Source organism: Lutra lutra, chromosome 2 (genome assembly GCF_902655055.1).
Source record: "Lutra lutra chromosome 2, mLutLut1.2, whole genome shotgun sequence".
Taxonomy (NCBI): domain Eukaryota; kingdom Metazoa; phylum Chordata; class Mammalia; order Carnivora; family Mustelidae; genus Lutra; species Lutra lutra.
The window spans coordinates 69,719,773-69,735,488 of record NC_062279.1 but is presented as its reverse complement, the minus strand read 5'-3'; the positions used below and the strand labels follow the sequence as shown (position 1 = coordinate 69,735,488).

At 36.8% G+C, this 15,716-nt stretch overlaps 1 protein-coding gene across 2 annotated transcripts in view; it reads right to left on the bottom strand.

The window, feature by feature from the left end:
• Positions 1–1,738: 1,738 nt before the first annotated feature.
• The window catches only part of LOC125093052 (histone PARylation factor 1), a 28,847-nt gene continuing 14,869 nt past the window's right edge, over positions 1,739–15,716 (bottom strand). Inside the window, exons 5-9 of one of the 2 annotated variants that reach the window (XM_047717697.1) lie at positions 13,076–13,226; positions 8,905–8,992; positions 4,674–4,846; positions 2,048–2,198; positions 1,739–1,915 (exon numbers count right to left, since the gene is read on the bottom strand). In XM_047717697.1, coding sequence (XP_047573653.1) covers positions 2,067–2,198; positions 4,674–4,846; positions 8,905–8,992; positions 13,076–13,226 — 544 coding nt within the window. In that variant the 3' untranslated portion in view covers positions 1,739–1,915; positions 2,048–2,066. Of the gene's footprint in view, positions 1,916–1,951; positions 2,199–4,673; positions 4,847–8,904; positions 8,993–13,075; positions 13,227–15,716 lie in introns of those variants that run through there. The other variant, XM_047717696.1, reaches the window with a different exon arrangement.

Here is a 15,716-nt window from a genome sequence, read left to right as displayed (position 1 = left end):
GAAATCCTATTACAATCCAGATTACTGATCACAAGAAGGCGTATTTTTTTAAAAAGCTACAAACTATATTTGAAATTATTGAATCAAGGAATGGCAGAATTAAATGGCTAACATTTCTAGCCAAGCAGATTGGTTTCGTATAAGATAGCTCAACTTATTTGAATAGTCAGCATTTAAAAGATCTATGTTAACTATTTCTGAATACTGCCCCCAGTATTAAGTACCTTAGAAACTAAGGAAGTCTGAGGAAAAAAGCTCAGGAGCTTCTAAAATGTTCAATTAGTTAAGACCCAATATGATTTGGTCAGCTTTTCTAATCAAAGTATGTATGAGCTAATGTTCCTGTCATCTTACAGCTTCATTCAGATGGGGCTGGGACCTGCAGCTGCTTATGCACTCAAATGTGGCAGTTCCTTAAAACCACTCAAGACCTCACATCAGAACTATGAAAGTTCTGGTAACGAAAGGGAAGGTACAAGGGTGTTTTCAGTTTAGTTTGGCTGCACTATTATATAAAACATCTCTCTTGAAGAAAGCATCTTAATGTCCTCCAAAGGCAGCCTGGACCATGGGAAGGAAAACAGATAGTAGGTAGAGGCTGTAGTAGCAGAGGGGATTTTTAACTTCAGAAGACATTCTGTTGTCTGAGAAGTCAACAATTCTTACCCTAAGGGCATCTCAGTGGTTTCCCAAATCTTGCAAGTGCGATTTTATCTGGCACTTAGTGAGCAGCATGGAATAGGGTCATTTTGTTGAAAAAATAAATACATTCTCAAAGGTTTAGGTTACTGAGAGGGACATATACTGATAAAATACGTGTTCCTTAAAAATTTGCAGCTTAACTGGGGAGATGAGACAAGCTGCTCGTATTAAAAATCCTGGCTGGAAGTGTTTGCTCATAGACTGCTCCTACTTTAATGTCAAAATAGTAAGTTATCTCAAACTATCTTAAGGAGATAGCTGACAGGGTAAGTGACTCTGGAGACTGACAATTCAATAAAAGTTCTTTGGTTAAGTCAAGTCAATCTTCTGCCAAAAAACCCTTACAAGATGACCTAAGGGCTTTTTTTTACCTTGAACTTCTTACAAAGGGGGAAAAGCTTCAGGTCAATCCGCAGAGTTGGCTATTTTATATTTCATGGTTTGTGCTCCTATTTTTAAGGTGAAGGACATTTTGTCAGGCTTGAGGAGGGTATGAATCTGGTAAAACATAGCTGTAATCACAGATCTGTACTAGAAATCCAATGATATAATTTACAGTAGTAAACTTTAAAATCTAAATTAATAGTATACTGGTTAGAATGCTATACTGTATGTCAATATTCTGTATTACATAGATTAGTAAATACTCTGAGTCAAAGAACTATTTTAGGGGCGCCTGGGTGGCTCAGTGGGTTAAGCCGCTGCTTTCGGCTCAGGTCATGATCTCAGAGTCCTGGGATCGAGCCCCGCATCGGGCTCTCTGCTCAGCAGGGAGCCTGCTTCCTCCTCTCTCTCTGCCTGCCTCTCTGCCTGCTTGTGACCTATCAAATAAATAAAATCTTTAAAAAAAAAAAAAAAGAACTATTTTAAAGAATATACCTAGTAGGTACCCGGACCACATACATATCCCCTTGGAGATACTGTTAAAATGCAGCTTTGGTACCTCTGGGGTGAGGCACTTACCAAGTTTACTTCCCCTTATCCCCTCCCCACCGCCCATAAATCCAGCTAAAGCTATAGCTATTATTAATTCAAGTTTGAGGAGTACATTTTTAGTTGTCCATATGTTCAGTATTGAAACAGGACTCCCTGATGAGAGGTCTGGTATCCACAGGCAGTAGACTGTGACTTCTGTGACCCGTCAGAGGAGGATTTTGGTGGTTTTTCAGATATGATTAGGGCATCACCATTTAGATGACTGACTGCCATTGATCTGCACATGAAAGAAAAGGGCTAGAAGAGCTTTATAAAAGTTCTTAGTAAATATTTCCATCAATTTATTTTCTGTATTCCTTAAAAACAAACAAAAATCACAAGTTTAATACTAACACTTTAAAATATACACCGAAAGAAAGCCAACTCATTCATGCTGAAAGTTGGTCTATGTTTTCTTTACTTCTGTTTGCCAAATGATCTTCAATAATTTCTGCAAAGAGATTCCTCTTCAACAGATTATATGCAAGAGGTAAAAGCTGGCCAGCAACTTTATGAAAATACTGAAAAATAAAAGAATATAACATTAAGTAGAGATATAGCAGATGCCCCAGTAAGTAGCAAAAAATACACTGAAAAAGCTCTTGTTTAACGAAGCATACTCTCCAAATCATCTTAACTACTTTCTAAATTGGTTAGGAACAGTGAATTCACACAGACACTTAGCACTCTGTTCAAGAGGCAGTCCTGTAGTTCTAAAAGGCTAATGGTACATCTTGAAGAAAATTCGGAAGAAAACTAAGTTAAAATTTTAAGCTTTCTTAATCCCTTAGATAAGGATCATCATCCTTTTTACTTGCCCCGAATTATGTGCTCAAATGCTTTTCCTTCTCTAGTAGTATCCCTACCGGGTAAGACTTTAATCATTATTTTCCTTGGTGTTTACTATACGAAGCACTATGCTGAATCTGAGTTCTCAAATCATATTCCCCTTTATCTTCACATTCTCTCTCCTCGACCCCACCCTGTAACCCTGCTCCATCACTTAAGTCACTGCCTTGGGTTTACCAAGTGACTCAGACTACTGCTATTTTATTTATATATTTATACACACACACACACACACACACACACACACACAGTATATATAAACTCAAAGAGAACCTTGCAATGCTTCTATTAATGGCATTTAGCACTTGCTAGATGCTCAGTACAGTGCTAAATCTTTTCATATGTTGTTTAGTACTCAAACCAATCATTTTTAATTAAGTTGATGTTCACATATTTTGGCAAGCCCAGCATTATTCTGATTGGTCAATGACTGTTATTCTGGCTGCTAAACATTTTGATTATTTTTACTGATAACCATATATAAGGTAGGCAGAGAAACACACTGATATGGTTTGGAGCAGAGTTCTCAAAATAGACTCCCCTGCCCAGTGGCATCAGCCTGACCTGGTTAACGGGTCAGAAATCCAAATTCATAAAACTCACCCCAGAACTCGATCAAAACTGGGAGGGTGGGCAGTGTCCGGGTAAGTACACCAATCTGTGTTTGATCAGCCCTCCACACGGCTGTGCTACATGCTGGAGTTAGCCACTGGTTTCGTCTTGAGACACTAGTCTCAAGAGGAGCAGTGTTACCAACACCCAGGAGCATGTCAAATACAGTCTCAGGCCTCACCCCAGATGCACTGAAACAGTCTGCATTTTAACATTATCTCCAGGAGATCTGTATGCACTTTACAGTTTGGGAATTACTGATTTAGACCCTAACTCTGGAACCAGACTGCCTGCAAACCTATAACAAGATGGTTTACCTCTTTATGGCTGGTAGGTGACATCATAGATTAAATGAGAAAGGAGTGTGTGTCTGTGTGTGTGCATGTGTGCAGACATTTTATAGCTAAGAGAGACAGGTACAATGGTGTTCCTGAGCTATAAAATGCCATCCCACACAGCTACTAAGTGGGGAAGATGGGACTTAAAATCAGTTTAGCTCCAGAAACATGCTATAGACACTACATCTCGAGGCAAGTACAGCGAATAAGCACTGATTTAACTGATGGGTAGGTCTTTCCTATTTAATAAGCAAAGGTCATGACCAAAAAACAAAACAAAAAACCCCAAAACTCCTATATTTTAAGTAATTTCACTGAAAGCCTATTTTAAGATACAGTGGCCCCCACCTTATTCACAAGGGATAGGTTTCAGGACCCCCAGTAGATGCCTAAAACCACGAACGGTATCCTCTTTATGCTATGTTTTCCTATATGATAAAGTTTAACTTCTAAATTAGGCACAATAAGAGATTAACAAGTAATAAGATACTTCAGTACAGTCTATTGTTGTAAGTGTTCTACATGAATGTGGTGGCTTTCCAAATACTGTCCAACCTTTCTGAGGAGGATATGACCTGACAAAATGCCTACATAGTAAGATGAAGTGAGGTGAGTGACGTAGGCACTGACCTACAGTGTTAGGCTACTACTGCCCTCCTGACAGTATCTCAGGAGGAGGATCTGCTTCTGGTCCATGGCTGACCACAGGTAACTAAAACCACAGAGAGTGAAGTCATGGATAAGGTGGGTGGGAGGCTAGGGACTATTGTAGTATTTATTTTTCATCTAGGAATTCAAGCATAGAACAAATACCCCCACCACAACAGAAAACCAAACAGAGCCCTATGAAAGGTATGTGTACACAGCCACACACATACCTAACTAAAGGGCATATAGCTGTATAATACGTCTAATAAGTAAGTGCACTTTAATGGAAACCTGAAGGCAAATAATCTTGGTTATTCACCTCTGGCAGAATATAAGACGAATTTCAAATATCTTCAGACAGATGCTTACCAAAAAGTCCCTTTTGGAAAAAAGAAATTCATTTGAACACACAAGATGACTTTATATCCTACTCGTGCTAGTGGGGACATAAATGTGCATGCTGTAGTATGCCTGTATGTGGAGTGTGATGGGGAAGAGAGATTCAGTGACGGGAGGTAAGAGTTGTTTTTTTTTTTTTTTTTTACTCACATGTGAGCCATAACAAAAGAGATCCATTCCCAGCTCAAGCCCCATACCATAATCACATTCATCATTAGCAAACTGCACAAAAGTCATCATTTCCTGAATGGGAGCAAAAGCTTTTAGTCTGTCCTCATCACTTGGTGCCTCAACAATTGTCTTGCAAATTCTCTTGAGGTTGGCTGTAAGAAACCAAGGATATAAAAAGATGATCCCACACCCATCATCAAAGATAAAAAGATACTAAGCTGGATTTTTCTTCAACAATTTCTACTAGTACAACAAATGCCACCTTGGGTGGCACTACTGAATGGCAACTTTATAATTTAAGAAAAATGGCTTAACAAAAAAGATTTTTATATTAGCAAAGTGTGACTATTTTACCATGGATCTAGGTGCAATCATGATTATACATAAGCTTTTGAAGATTTTTAGTAGGCTAGTCTGCAGATTAGCAAACTGTGGCCAAACCTGACCTACCCTCTGTTTTTAACTGCCCTCACACTAAAAATGTTTTTCCATTTTAACCGGTTGGAAAAAAAAAACTATGGTAACAGAGACCATATATATGTAGCCCACCTCTGGGTTAGACCATATTAAAAGCTGGATTAAAAAACAAAACCAAAACAGGCCATAAGGTTTATTCTTTATTGTCCTGTCCTACCTGTCCTACTAAAAACATATACATACAGAAAAAGACAATATAAGAGATAAGAAATCATTGCTGAATTAAACCTTTACCGAAGTGTAGGCACAGCAAGAGTAGTTTGAGGTAAGAACACAGAGAAAACTTCTAACCTCTAAATTTAAAAAGCCAGTGGTTTAACATTTTTGTTTTGGCTTTCAACACTTTTTTCCCCACTACTTTCTGGATATTGGTGTGCATCAGATCTCAGGATGTGTATGAAGGTACTTAACACTAATCAGACTTCATCATACCTCCTTTTTGACCAACTACTTTCCTCAGGATAAACCAATTAAAAAAATGGATATTATTCAAACCAACCAACAAAAATGCATTTTTTTTTAAGATTTTTATTTATTTATTTGACAGATCACAAGTAGGCAGAGAGGCAGGCACAGAAAGGGGGAAGCAGGCTCCCCTCGTAGCAGAAAGTCCGATGAGGGGCCTGATCCCAGGACCCTGGGATCATGACCTGAGCCAAAGGCAGAGGCTTTAACCCACTGAGCCACCCAGGCACCCCCAAAAATGCATTTCTAAACAAAGTGGCTGCTATACTGGGGGGGAGGTGAAGATTCATTAAAACATTAACAAGTTACACCTAAGAATGATACATAATTTTAAGTTTTATGTATAAGGCACAATACTCTATTGATACTAACTACAGTTATGTATGATGATCAAGAGTGGTAAAGAAATACCAGGGCTTTTAACCTCCGAATTTGAATATATTTGATTCAGCTGTGACCACCACACAGAATGCAAACTCTGTGAAGTCACAAAATGTTATTTTGTTCGTTTTCTCACCTTTGGTAGATACATATAATATTGAACAAATTAACACGTATCACCTATGTTCCTAACTCTAAATAGTTGTGACACATTTATTGGTTTGAAACTTTTTAAAAGACTCCTCCTTTTCTTTAGAAAAAAATCAGTGCCAGTCATTTCAAGGAAACACATCTGGCCTCCATCAAAAACCTTCTTAAGGATGGAAAATGGGTTCCTTCCTGCACCCAAAGAAGATGTAACTAATCCATTGAGACCCTTAGAATCTTTCTCACCACAGTGCTCCAGGCAGGCCCTACAACTCACTTAGAGTTGGCATGGAATTAAAGACCTACTTGTCTTCTGTTAGCAAGTAATTTAAAGTTTATCACTTTCTGATGTCTTCTACTTTCACTCCAGGCAAATCATATATGGACTACAAAAGAATAAGCAATTTACAACAATTACTAAGCTATCAAAATACTAAACAGAGATGAAAATATTCAGCTCACCAACAGTGTGAGGAAAAAAATCTGTTCTTCCACCAATAAAAACTTCCACAAAAATTCATGTAACAGAAGCCCAAACTTAATACCTAAATGAAACTTAAATTAACCACTCAAAAATGCTACCTTAAATGTTACTATTCAAAACAATGATTTAGAAGCTTCAACACTTGGTTCTTATTTTATCCTTCTAATACCAACAACTGGAATACTTAAGCTAAACCATAGTGATTGTGCCAAAGTTGGGCAACTAGCTAAGCTATTATTCTTTGGTTAGTGGTAAGCACACTAGTCAGAAAGACCTAAATTTAAGATCTAGTTTCCACCTGAAAACAGGAATAAGACCTACTTCAAAGAGTGGGGTGAGGATTATTGTGTGTGTGTGTGTGTATGTATATATATATACATACACACATCATTTGATAAAAATCTATTATGACATTTATAAATTTCTCAGTAAAAGGCATCTTATTTGCAAGGTTAGAATGTTACATTTAAGCAGTTTCAAAGGGGAAACTGGTTACGATCAAACTACACTGTGATTTGCTGAACACTGTTGCACATTAATAAACTGCCAATCAACTATAGTTCCTGGCAAACAACACTAGGCAAAAGCAAGATGATACCAGGTCCCTAACTTTATGGCTTGCTGCACTTCTCAAACAAAAATAATTAAACCACAGAAGGCTCTAATGTCTAGAATGTTAGCAAAAAGTAGAGATAAATAATGATTTTGGACATAAAAATACAAAACCACAACCAGGGTAGGGTAATAAGGTTTACTCCAGGGTATTGCAGTTTAATACCTACTACCCCTGAAGTTTTAGTGACTCCTAGATCCTCTACAAAGGTTCTCAGACTTTCCCAAATAAGACAGTAATTCTGCTTTATAAAGCTCTGAGTGCACTAGCACACAGGTAGGCAGAAAGCTAGAGTATAAGCAGACGACTGAACAGAAAATAGCAAGAGCCTATACGCACTCCTTCCCCATTAGAGATTCTGACTTCAGAAAGGAGATATAGGACAGATTTGCCTGTCCAAAGAAAATGTAGGCTTCCTATGTAATTAAGTTTTTTCTGTAGCTATATTAACGAAATATATGAAACTAATTTTAAGATATTTAATTCAACCCATCATATCCGAATAGTAGCAGTTCAACATATGATCAATATTAAAAATTTTAAGTGTCAGCTTTTAAAGTTCAATGAGTTAAAATTGCAAATTCAGTTCAATTGCACTAGCCACATATGAAGCACTCTGAAGCCATGTGTGGCTACTGGCTACCATACTGTATAGCTCAGCCATATTTTCCCCATGGAATTCCTCTAAAGAGGTAGGGGTACAGCAAAAATAATTACACATGAATAGCTGTGATTTAAGACACCAATCTCGGCTGGAGACTCTGCACAACAAAGTTAGAGAACAGCTGCTTTAGAAAACTGGTTAAAAATACAATTTCTAGGTCCCAACCCCAGAGACTATCAATCAAAGCTGGCTAGTTCTGTTCTGTAAAAATGGATGGCCAATATTAGATCTTTGGGCAGGACTACTTGGTTCTTAAGGAAGCGCTAACTTTTATTTCCTCCTAAATTTTATCCTCCTTGGAAAAGGATAATATATAAGGGAATGCCAAAAGGGATGTTCAAAGAAAGAAGGAAACGGAGGAGAGGGGAAAGAGTTGAGAATTGATTTTCTTCCCTTTTTTCAAAATATCAATAATTAGATTTATATATAAACAGTCCGTTTTCAGAGTTGTTGTTACTTGTAAATGAAGCAGTTCAGGATCTTGGGCTTCTGAAAGCTAGAGAGTCTTACAGATGAAAAACTTTTCACAAAGGACTATAAAACCACCCACTATTTCAGTAATTATTTAGTAAATTGACTATAATGTCAAATGTCTGAAACAGTTCAGAAAAAGTAACCCAGGCAATAGGCTAAAATTCTTTAAACTCTTAAAATTAAGCACCGTATTTTGAGCCCTATTAGGTAAGCACCGTGCTAAGAACCTTACATACTCTTTACACTCCAAACATCCCTATATATGAATAGTATTCACCATTATTAACCATTTTAGAGACAAAAAAGACAAAGTTTAGTGGGGTTAAGTAATTTGCTTATGGTTACACAGCTATAAACCTAGTTTTAATTCAGGCCTGACTGACCCTAAAACGTGAGCTTGCTCTTTATCCATAAGCTCTATTGATTGTCCCACAAAAAGCATACTTACCTACTTCTCAATACAAGGAAAACCTTCCACACACATATGCATTAAGAAATACATTACCATCTGTTTCAGGGAGCTCTCTGTACCCAACATCATTTTTATCTACTGGGACAACCAAGCCTGAACCATGAAAGGTCTTTGTCACGACCTAAATAAAAAACATAAAACCATTGGTAAACAGACAAAATAGACATGGTACATTGATATAAACAACGACAAACTCTCAATACGTCTGTCAAAATGTAACATTTAATGACATTCATTTTGGGAGTCCACCCCTGAAGTTTAGTATTCAAAATCAGCAAAAAAAAAATCAGCACATGAAGAAATGACAGAAGAGTGAAACTGGGTTTTACTAATTGCACTCAGAAGTCTGCACCCTGATTTGGGAGGAAAGAAGGCCAATGCATCCTATTATAAGAGGCAAGCCAGTATGTAAGTTTCCTGTTAGGTCACTGTATTTTCTAGGTAGGAAGCATAAGGAACTAAACCTAAAAGGTCAAGGAATAGTTTCTGTTAGCAGGAAAATGTAGTGGGACAGAATTCCTCTTGTGCATCTCGCCAACTTTAGGGCCCCCATTTTTACCTGAAAAATTCAGGCTTGTTTTTGCAAACTTCCCCCAAATAGGGCAGTTTTCAGTTTTGTGCTGCCCTTTACGGAAGCAAAATAACATAACCAGTGATCTTTTAGAAAGTGGTAATCTTCAAAGACAAGAACAGGCCCAACTACAACGACCACCATAACCCTTCCAGTCTACACTCTTTTCATGCACAACAGTGGTATTATTATTCGGTCCTTCCTTAACAAAACAACTACTTCGAATATTACACTTACTTGTGCCGCCAGTGAAAACTGCCAAGACAGAAGGACACAAGCCCCAAATTAGCTCATTTTAAAGTCTTCTCACCTAAGTCTCTAGATCTTAAAATCTATTTCACTCAGATGCCCCAATCTCTTGCTTCTTTCATTCTTTCTTAAGTAAAAGAAGGGACCGATTATTCAAAATAAATTCTCAGACAACAACTCACCGTTTGCAAAAAAAAAAAAAAAAAAAAAGTCACTGTTGTATCTTACTCTTTATATCAAAATAATTTGCAGCTGGATGTCAGGATTAAATATAAAAATAAAACCAATGAAACTTCTAGAAGGCAAATACTTTTAATAATTTCAGAGTGGAGAAGGAAAAGACAGACTTGACTACATAAAATTTTAAAAATCAAATAAAAATCAAGAGCAAAAGAAACGGATAAAAATATCTGCAATATATACAATAATAAAAATAAGATTAATGTCTTTAAACTATAGAGGAGTCTTACAAGGAAAAAACATCCAACTTAAAACATAAGAAAGAAAAGGTGAATTCTAACCCTGACTGAAAAATGGCCAAACTTCAGGCAGTTCACCAAAAAAATACAAACGGCCAGTAGAGAAGTGAAAAATATTTAATGTCCTTTATAATCAAAGAAATACTAAGTAAAACAATGACATATCATTTTATATCTATGCAAATGGAAAACACCAAAAGGGACTGCTAATACCTAGCAATGGCAAGGGTATGGGGAGAATAGGCACTGGTACATTGCTTCTACACTGGGAACATAAACTAGCTTCACTCATACAGGGGAGTTCTGCAAACAAAGAAAATAAACTCCACAAAATGAAAAACCAGCAAAAAAAAAAAACTGTTGTTTTTCTTTAAATCTAAATCTCGAAATCACTCTGGACCTGGCAATACTACATCAGGTTATTTCTTCCAAGGAGATAATCAAGTAAGTGTGCAAAGAAAGGTATAGAAGGTTATACATGGCAGGATTTGTCTTTATTTGTGAAAAGTTTAAAGCAACCTAAGCTATGAACATCAGCACACTGCTCTGCAGCCATTCTGAAATTTATGAGGTGGGTCTTTAATTTAGCAATACAAAATGATAATCATAATCACAAGCATAAAAAAGCAAGTCATAAAACAGTATTGATAATGACAGAAAAAGCAAACATCCATATAGTTACTGGCCTATCTTCTCTTCCACTCAGGCTGACACACAACAAAACCATGGGAGGTATATATTTTCATATTTTTTACAGATGATTAACTGCACTAATTTTCCATAAAGAGGTAGCAATTATTAGCAAAGCACCAAAATCCTAATTTTATTATGAAAAGGGTTACAAATTCAGGAAAGCCCTGTGCAAGGGTGGGCGATATTCTGAGGCACCAGAATCAAAGGATGGAACGATGGAAGGATGAACCCTCATTTTATAGCAATATTAAACCAGTTTTTATTTTTAAAAATGAAATCTAGGTATAAAAAAAGGTAAAGTGGCTTTTGGCCAATCAGTAAGATGGAGTGGAAAAAAAGCTAAATATCAAAGATGTAAATTTAGGTGTCAGGTCACTTATGATTTTAAGCAAGGAACAAAGTCTCTGTAAACCTTGATTTACTGATTTATGACACAGGATAATTCCTCCTTTGTTTGCGGATTTGTTGTAGAGGTTGAATGAGGTAACTCGTAAGGGTTTGGCATTCCAAAGCACCACAAGGTATCGTCAGTATAAAAACAATTGTTTCTCATGTATTATATAGTGCACTATTATACTAGAATGGATATACAACTCTCCTACATAAGAACAAAGTCACTAATTCACATATATGAATGGAACTGAATTTTTCGGAAGTAGAAAAATATGAATTAAATCAATATCTGACAATAAAAGAACAAACTTTCTTTTTAATGGAAAAGGAAGAAAAAGCAAAATCAGCAACCGATTGTCTTTGGGAGGATAAGATCATGGTTGTCTTTTAAGTTCTTTTTTTCTCCCTTTATGTTCCTACCAGTTAATTTTGTGGACAGAAAAAATATATTCTAAAAAAACAAACAAACAAAAAAAACCTCATGGGAAAGGGAGCCAGGACAAATATACCTATGAAATTTAAACTCCAATGTCATCTTATAATTATGGGGAAGGATTAAGGAAATCTCATCTGAAATAAATTATAATTGATGGTAAAAAATAAGGTTCTGATAAAAGAATTTTCTATCAGCTATTTTGTCTACATAAGTACAGTTTTTAGTGAAGATAAGTTAGGAATATGTAAGTATAAGGCAAGAAATGCTCATTAGGTGGGAAAGGCTCCCTATGGAAACTAGGAAGGTAAATGGCAACATAACATCTTTAAGTAATGTAAAAATGTCCCATTGCAGTGGCTTTCGTTCAAATGCCGTTTTAGAAATTATTTCTGGCCTCTAAGATTAAAGGAAGACTTGCCGAGACTGCAGTTTAGTGACTATGACTTATGTGAGTATCACGCCTGCAGCTGAAGTGTAGGATTTTCAATAACCAAGTTCACTAAACTACTTAGTTACCAGTGTTAGTTTATCCAGGAATAACCAGTACTGAATTTGGCCTAGAACTTTCAGATGAACCTGTCACAGCAGATAATGGTGTGAAACTGGAGTGCCCTCATTCCACCGTGAGAAATCTCCTTCCTCACCAGAGGTTATAAGAACAAAATCCTAAGAATTCTCATTTACCCCTAAGCAGAATTCTTCTATGTTGTCTGTTAACTTCTTCTGAAAATTTTAAGTGAAAAACCGAAAGGATCCAAGACCCAGAAGTCTTTCCTGTTTACAAAACTCTCCACTCACAATGCAGGTGTTAGGAGAGATGCAAAAGGAAATGGTAATAGAATCAATATGGGAAAAGGAGACAGGACTGCTTAGACACACAGTTGCTGCAGAAAATGAGCAAATCTCAACACACATTGTCCTCAGAAAGGGAACTACCTTTGAAGCCCTTAACTAAATCACTCTAAGGCATACCTTCACAAAACTACTCTCCCAAAACACCTTGTGCGAAATCAACCATCCTTAGCTATTAAAGAAGAAATGTAGGTAAATACTATGCACAAAGCTGCTTTCACTCAGTTCTATGAGATGTGTAACTGGGAAAACAAGATGAAGAGAGTGGGAAGTCCTGGCATGAGCTAGCAACCAGAGAAGAACCATCTGCTCGTGCCTCAGTCTGTCTAACAACTGATGAGAGCCAGCCAAGCCGTGCCCCGGTGCCACCCTTCTAGCAATCCAGGGGATGGACAGCCCTGGAGTGAGCCCCCGAAGGGTGACATCTAGTTCTCCTCAGGATGGGGCAGAAGGAAGGATAAGGTGTAGGTGGGAAGGAATCGAGAGAAAAAAATCCTACTGAGTAGCAAAACTAACAGATTTAAACCATACTTTCTTATCTCTCTGTTTCATCTTCATGGTTCTCTGTTCCAGTGAGTACCCAAGTTCTCTGGCTGCTTCTGTGAGTTTTTCATCTATGTTTTTCAAGAGACTAGTTTTCTTTTTATCTGTTACTTCCTTAAGCTTTTTCATCAGAAATAATCTGAAAAAGAAGTAAAAGCCCTCATTATTATGTAGACCCCTGTACTAAGGACACAGACTTTGGGACATTAAGGGAGTATATTATAGACATCAAATTCCATGCAAGAGAAAGACTGCAGAATAATTACCAACAGTTGTCTCAGAACCCTTAACAGACTTCTTCCAATAAGAGAAAAGCAATTATCAATTAAAAAAAAACTACCAGTCACAGAAACAGAAAACATGATTCAAGTTTGTATTTGCTCTGTAATGTCTACAATTAAGACATAAAAGGTATTGTAAAAGCTGAGATTCAAACCAATTTTAAATCATATCACTGGACATTAACATTGGCATACTGCTTTGGAGAAGTGTGGCATAACAGAGAAAAATAGTATGCAGATAACAAAAAGGAGTTTAAAAGAGTCAGAGGATACTTACAATACTTAAGATCAGCAGATTTTTTTCAAATGTTATTTACAAATTTGTGTTTAAGATAAATTTAGAAGCTGTAAAGGGAAATCGAAGCTATTTTATAAGCTTATACAAAAGCACAATCCAAAATTATTTTTTTATTTTTTTAGACAGAGAGAGCAGGGGCAGAGGGAGAGGATGAGGAGGGGCAGAGGGAGAAAGAGAATCGTCAGCAGGCTTCATGCCCAATGCAGAGGTTGTCGTGGGGCTCATCTCATGACACTGAGATCATGACCCAAACCGTAAAAAGGCTTGGATGCTTAACCAACTGAGGCACCCCTGAAATAATTTTCAAGTATGTGCATAGTAAAATACATTAATGCCAGTTACAGAAATAATTTCATGTTTTATTACAAACAGGTTAATAAGACTTTTCCAGCAGAGCAGAAGGTCAAGTGTAAAATGGAGAGCTGGAAGCAGCACAGACACAGAACTAATCCCCTTCTTCTATACCCACTTCTATACTCCCAGGAGGAAACTTGCCTCTATTCGCTACTAGCATTTGATAGTTTGCTATAGGGTGGGCACTGTAATGAGATTAAACATTTAGAGTGGGTGCTACTCAAATCCTTGTTTTACAAATAAGGGAATTGAGGCACACAGGATAATCATCTTATGCAATTCATAGACTTAGTATGAGTAGACTAAAATGCACGGAAGCCAAGACCAAAATCATTGTCTTCGTTACATAAATCATTACAAAATCATTGTCTACAGTACATATATTACACCTAACGTTACCTTCAATCTTGACCAGCTACATATCAAGAGAATGTATTTACGTTAACCATAAAAAGCAAACTAATCATGTCAGGCCTAGGTGAATCAATCTTTATAGTCTTCCTCACCCTGTCTGGGTGCATCTAGGCAGACCTTCAAGTACTCTGCGCCACTTGTTTTCATATTTCCATGCACATACTATTCCCTTGCCTAGAACACCCTTCTTCCCATTCTTTGTAGTAAGTTCTTATACATTTGTCAAGGTAAAATATTCTCTCTATGAAGACTTCCCACTATTTAAAGCACTTAGTGGCTGTCTTCCCATAATTATCACATTATTATGACTATTTCTGTATCAGTTTATTAAGCTTTGCTCTCTTGGCTTCAAGCCTAATCTCCAATACTCCTCCGCTTTGTGATGCTTAAAGTTGAAATATGCATGCTGAAACAACCACCATGCACATTTTATACTCTGTTACATTAAATCTGCTGGGATATACGTTGAAACTTGAATGAATCCTTCAGTGGTCATTTGGAAATTATTGGCTCAGTAAGTTATGCAGATCTTACAAATACTGAAATTTTTCATTTTATCAAAATTATTCCACAGAAATTGAAGATGATGCAAACAAATGGAAAGACATCCCATGCTCATGGATTGAAAGAATATTGTTAAAATGTTCATACTACCCAAAGCAATCTACAGATTTAATGCAATCCCTATCTAAATACCAAGAGCATTTTTCACAGAACTAGAACAAACAATCCTAAAATACAGAACCACAAATGACCACAGGTAGCCAAAGGAGTCTTGAAAAAGAAAAAGAAAGCTGGAGGTTATGACAATTCCAGATTTTAAGTTATACTAAACTAGACACAGATCAGTGGAACAGAATAGAAAGCCCAGAAATAGACCCAAAAATGTATGGTCAATTAATCTTCAACAAAGAAGGCAAGAATATGCAGTGGGAAAAAGACAGTCCTTCAACAAATGGTGCTGGGAAAACTGAACAGCTATATGCAAAGAATGAAGCTAACTGGACCACTTTCTTATATCAAACACAAAAATAAACTTCAAATGGCTTATGGACCTAAATGTGAGACTTCAAACCATAAAATTCCTAGAAAAGAGCACAGGTAATAACTTTCTTGACATCAGCTATAAGAAGAGCTTTCCAGAAAGGGCTCCTAAGGCAAGGGGGAGAAAAGCAAAAATGAACTACTGGGACTACATCAAAATGAAAAGCTTCAGCACAGGAAACAACCAACAAAACTAAAAGACAACTTATTGAATGAGAGAAGATATTTGCAAATGATC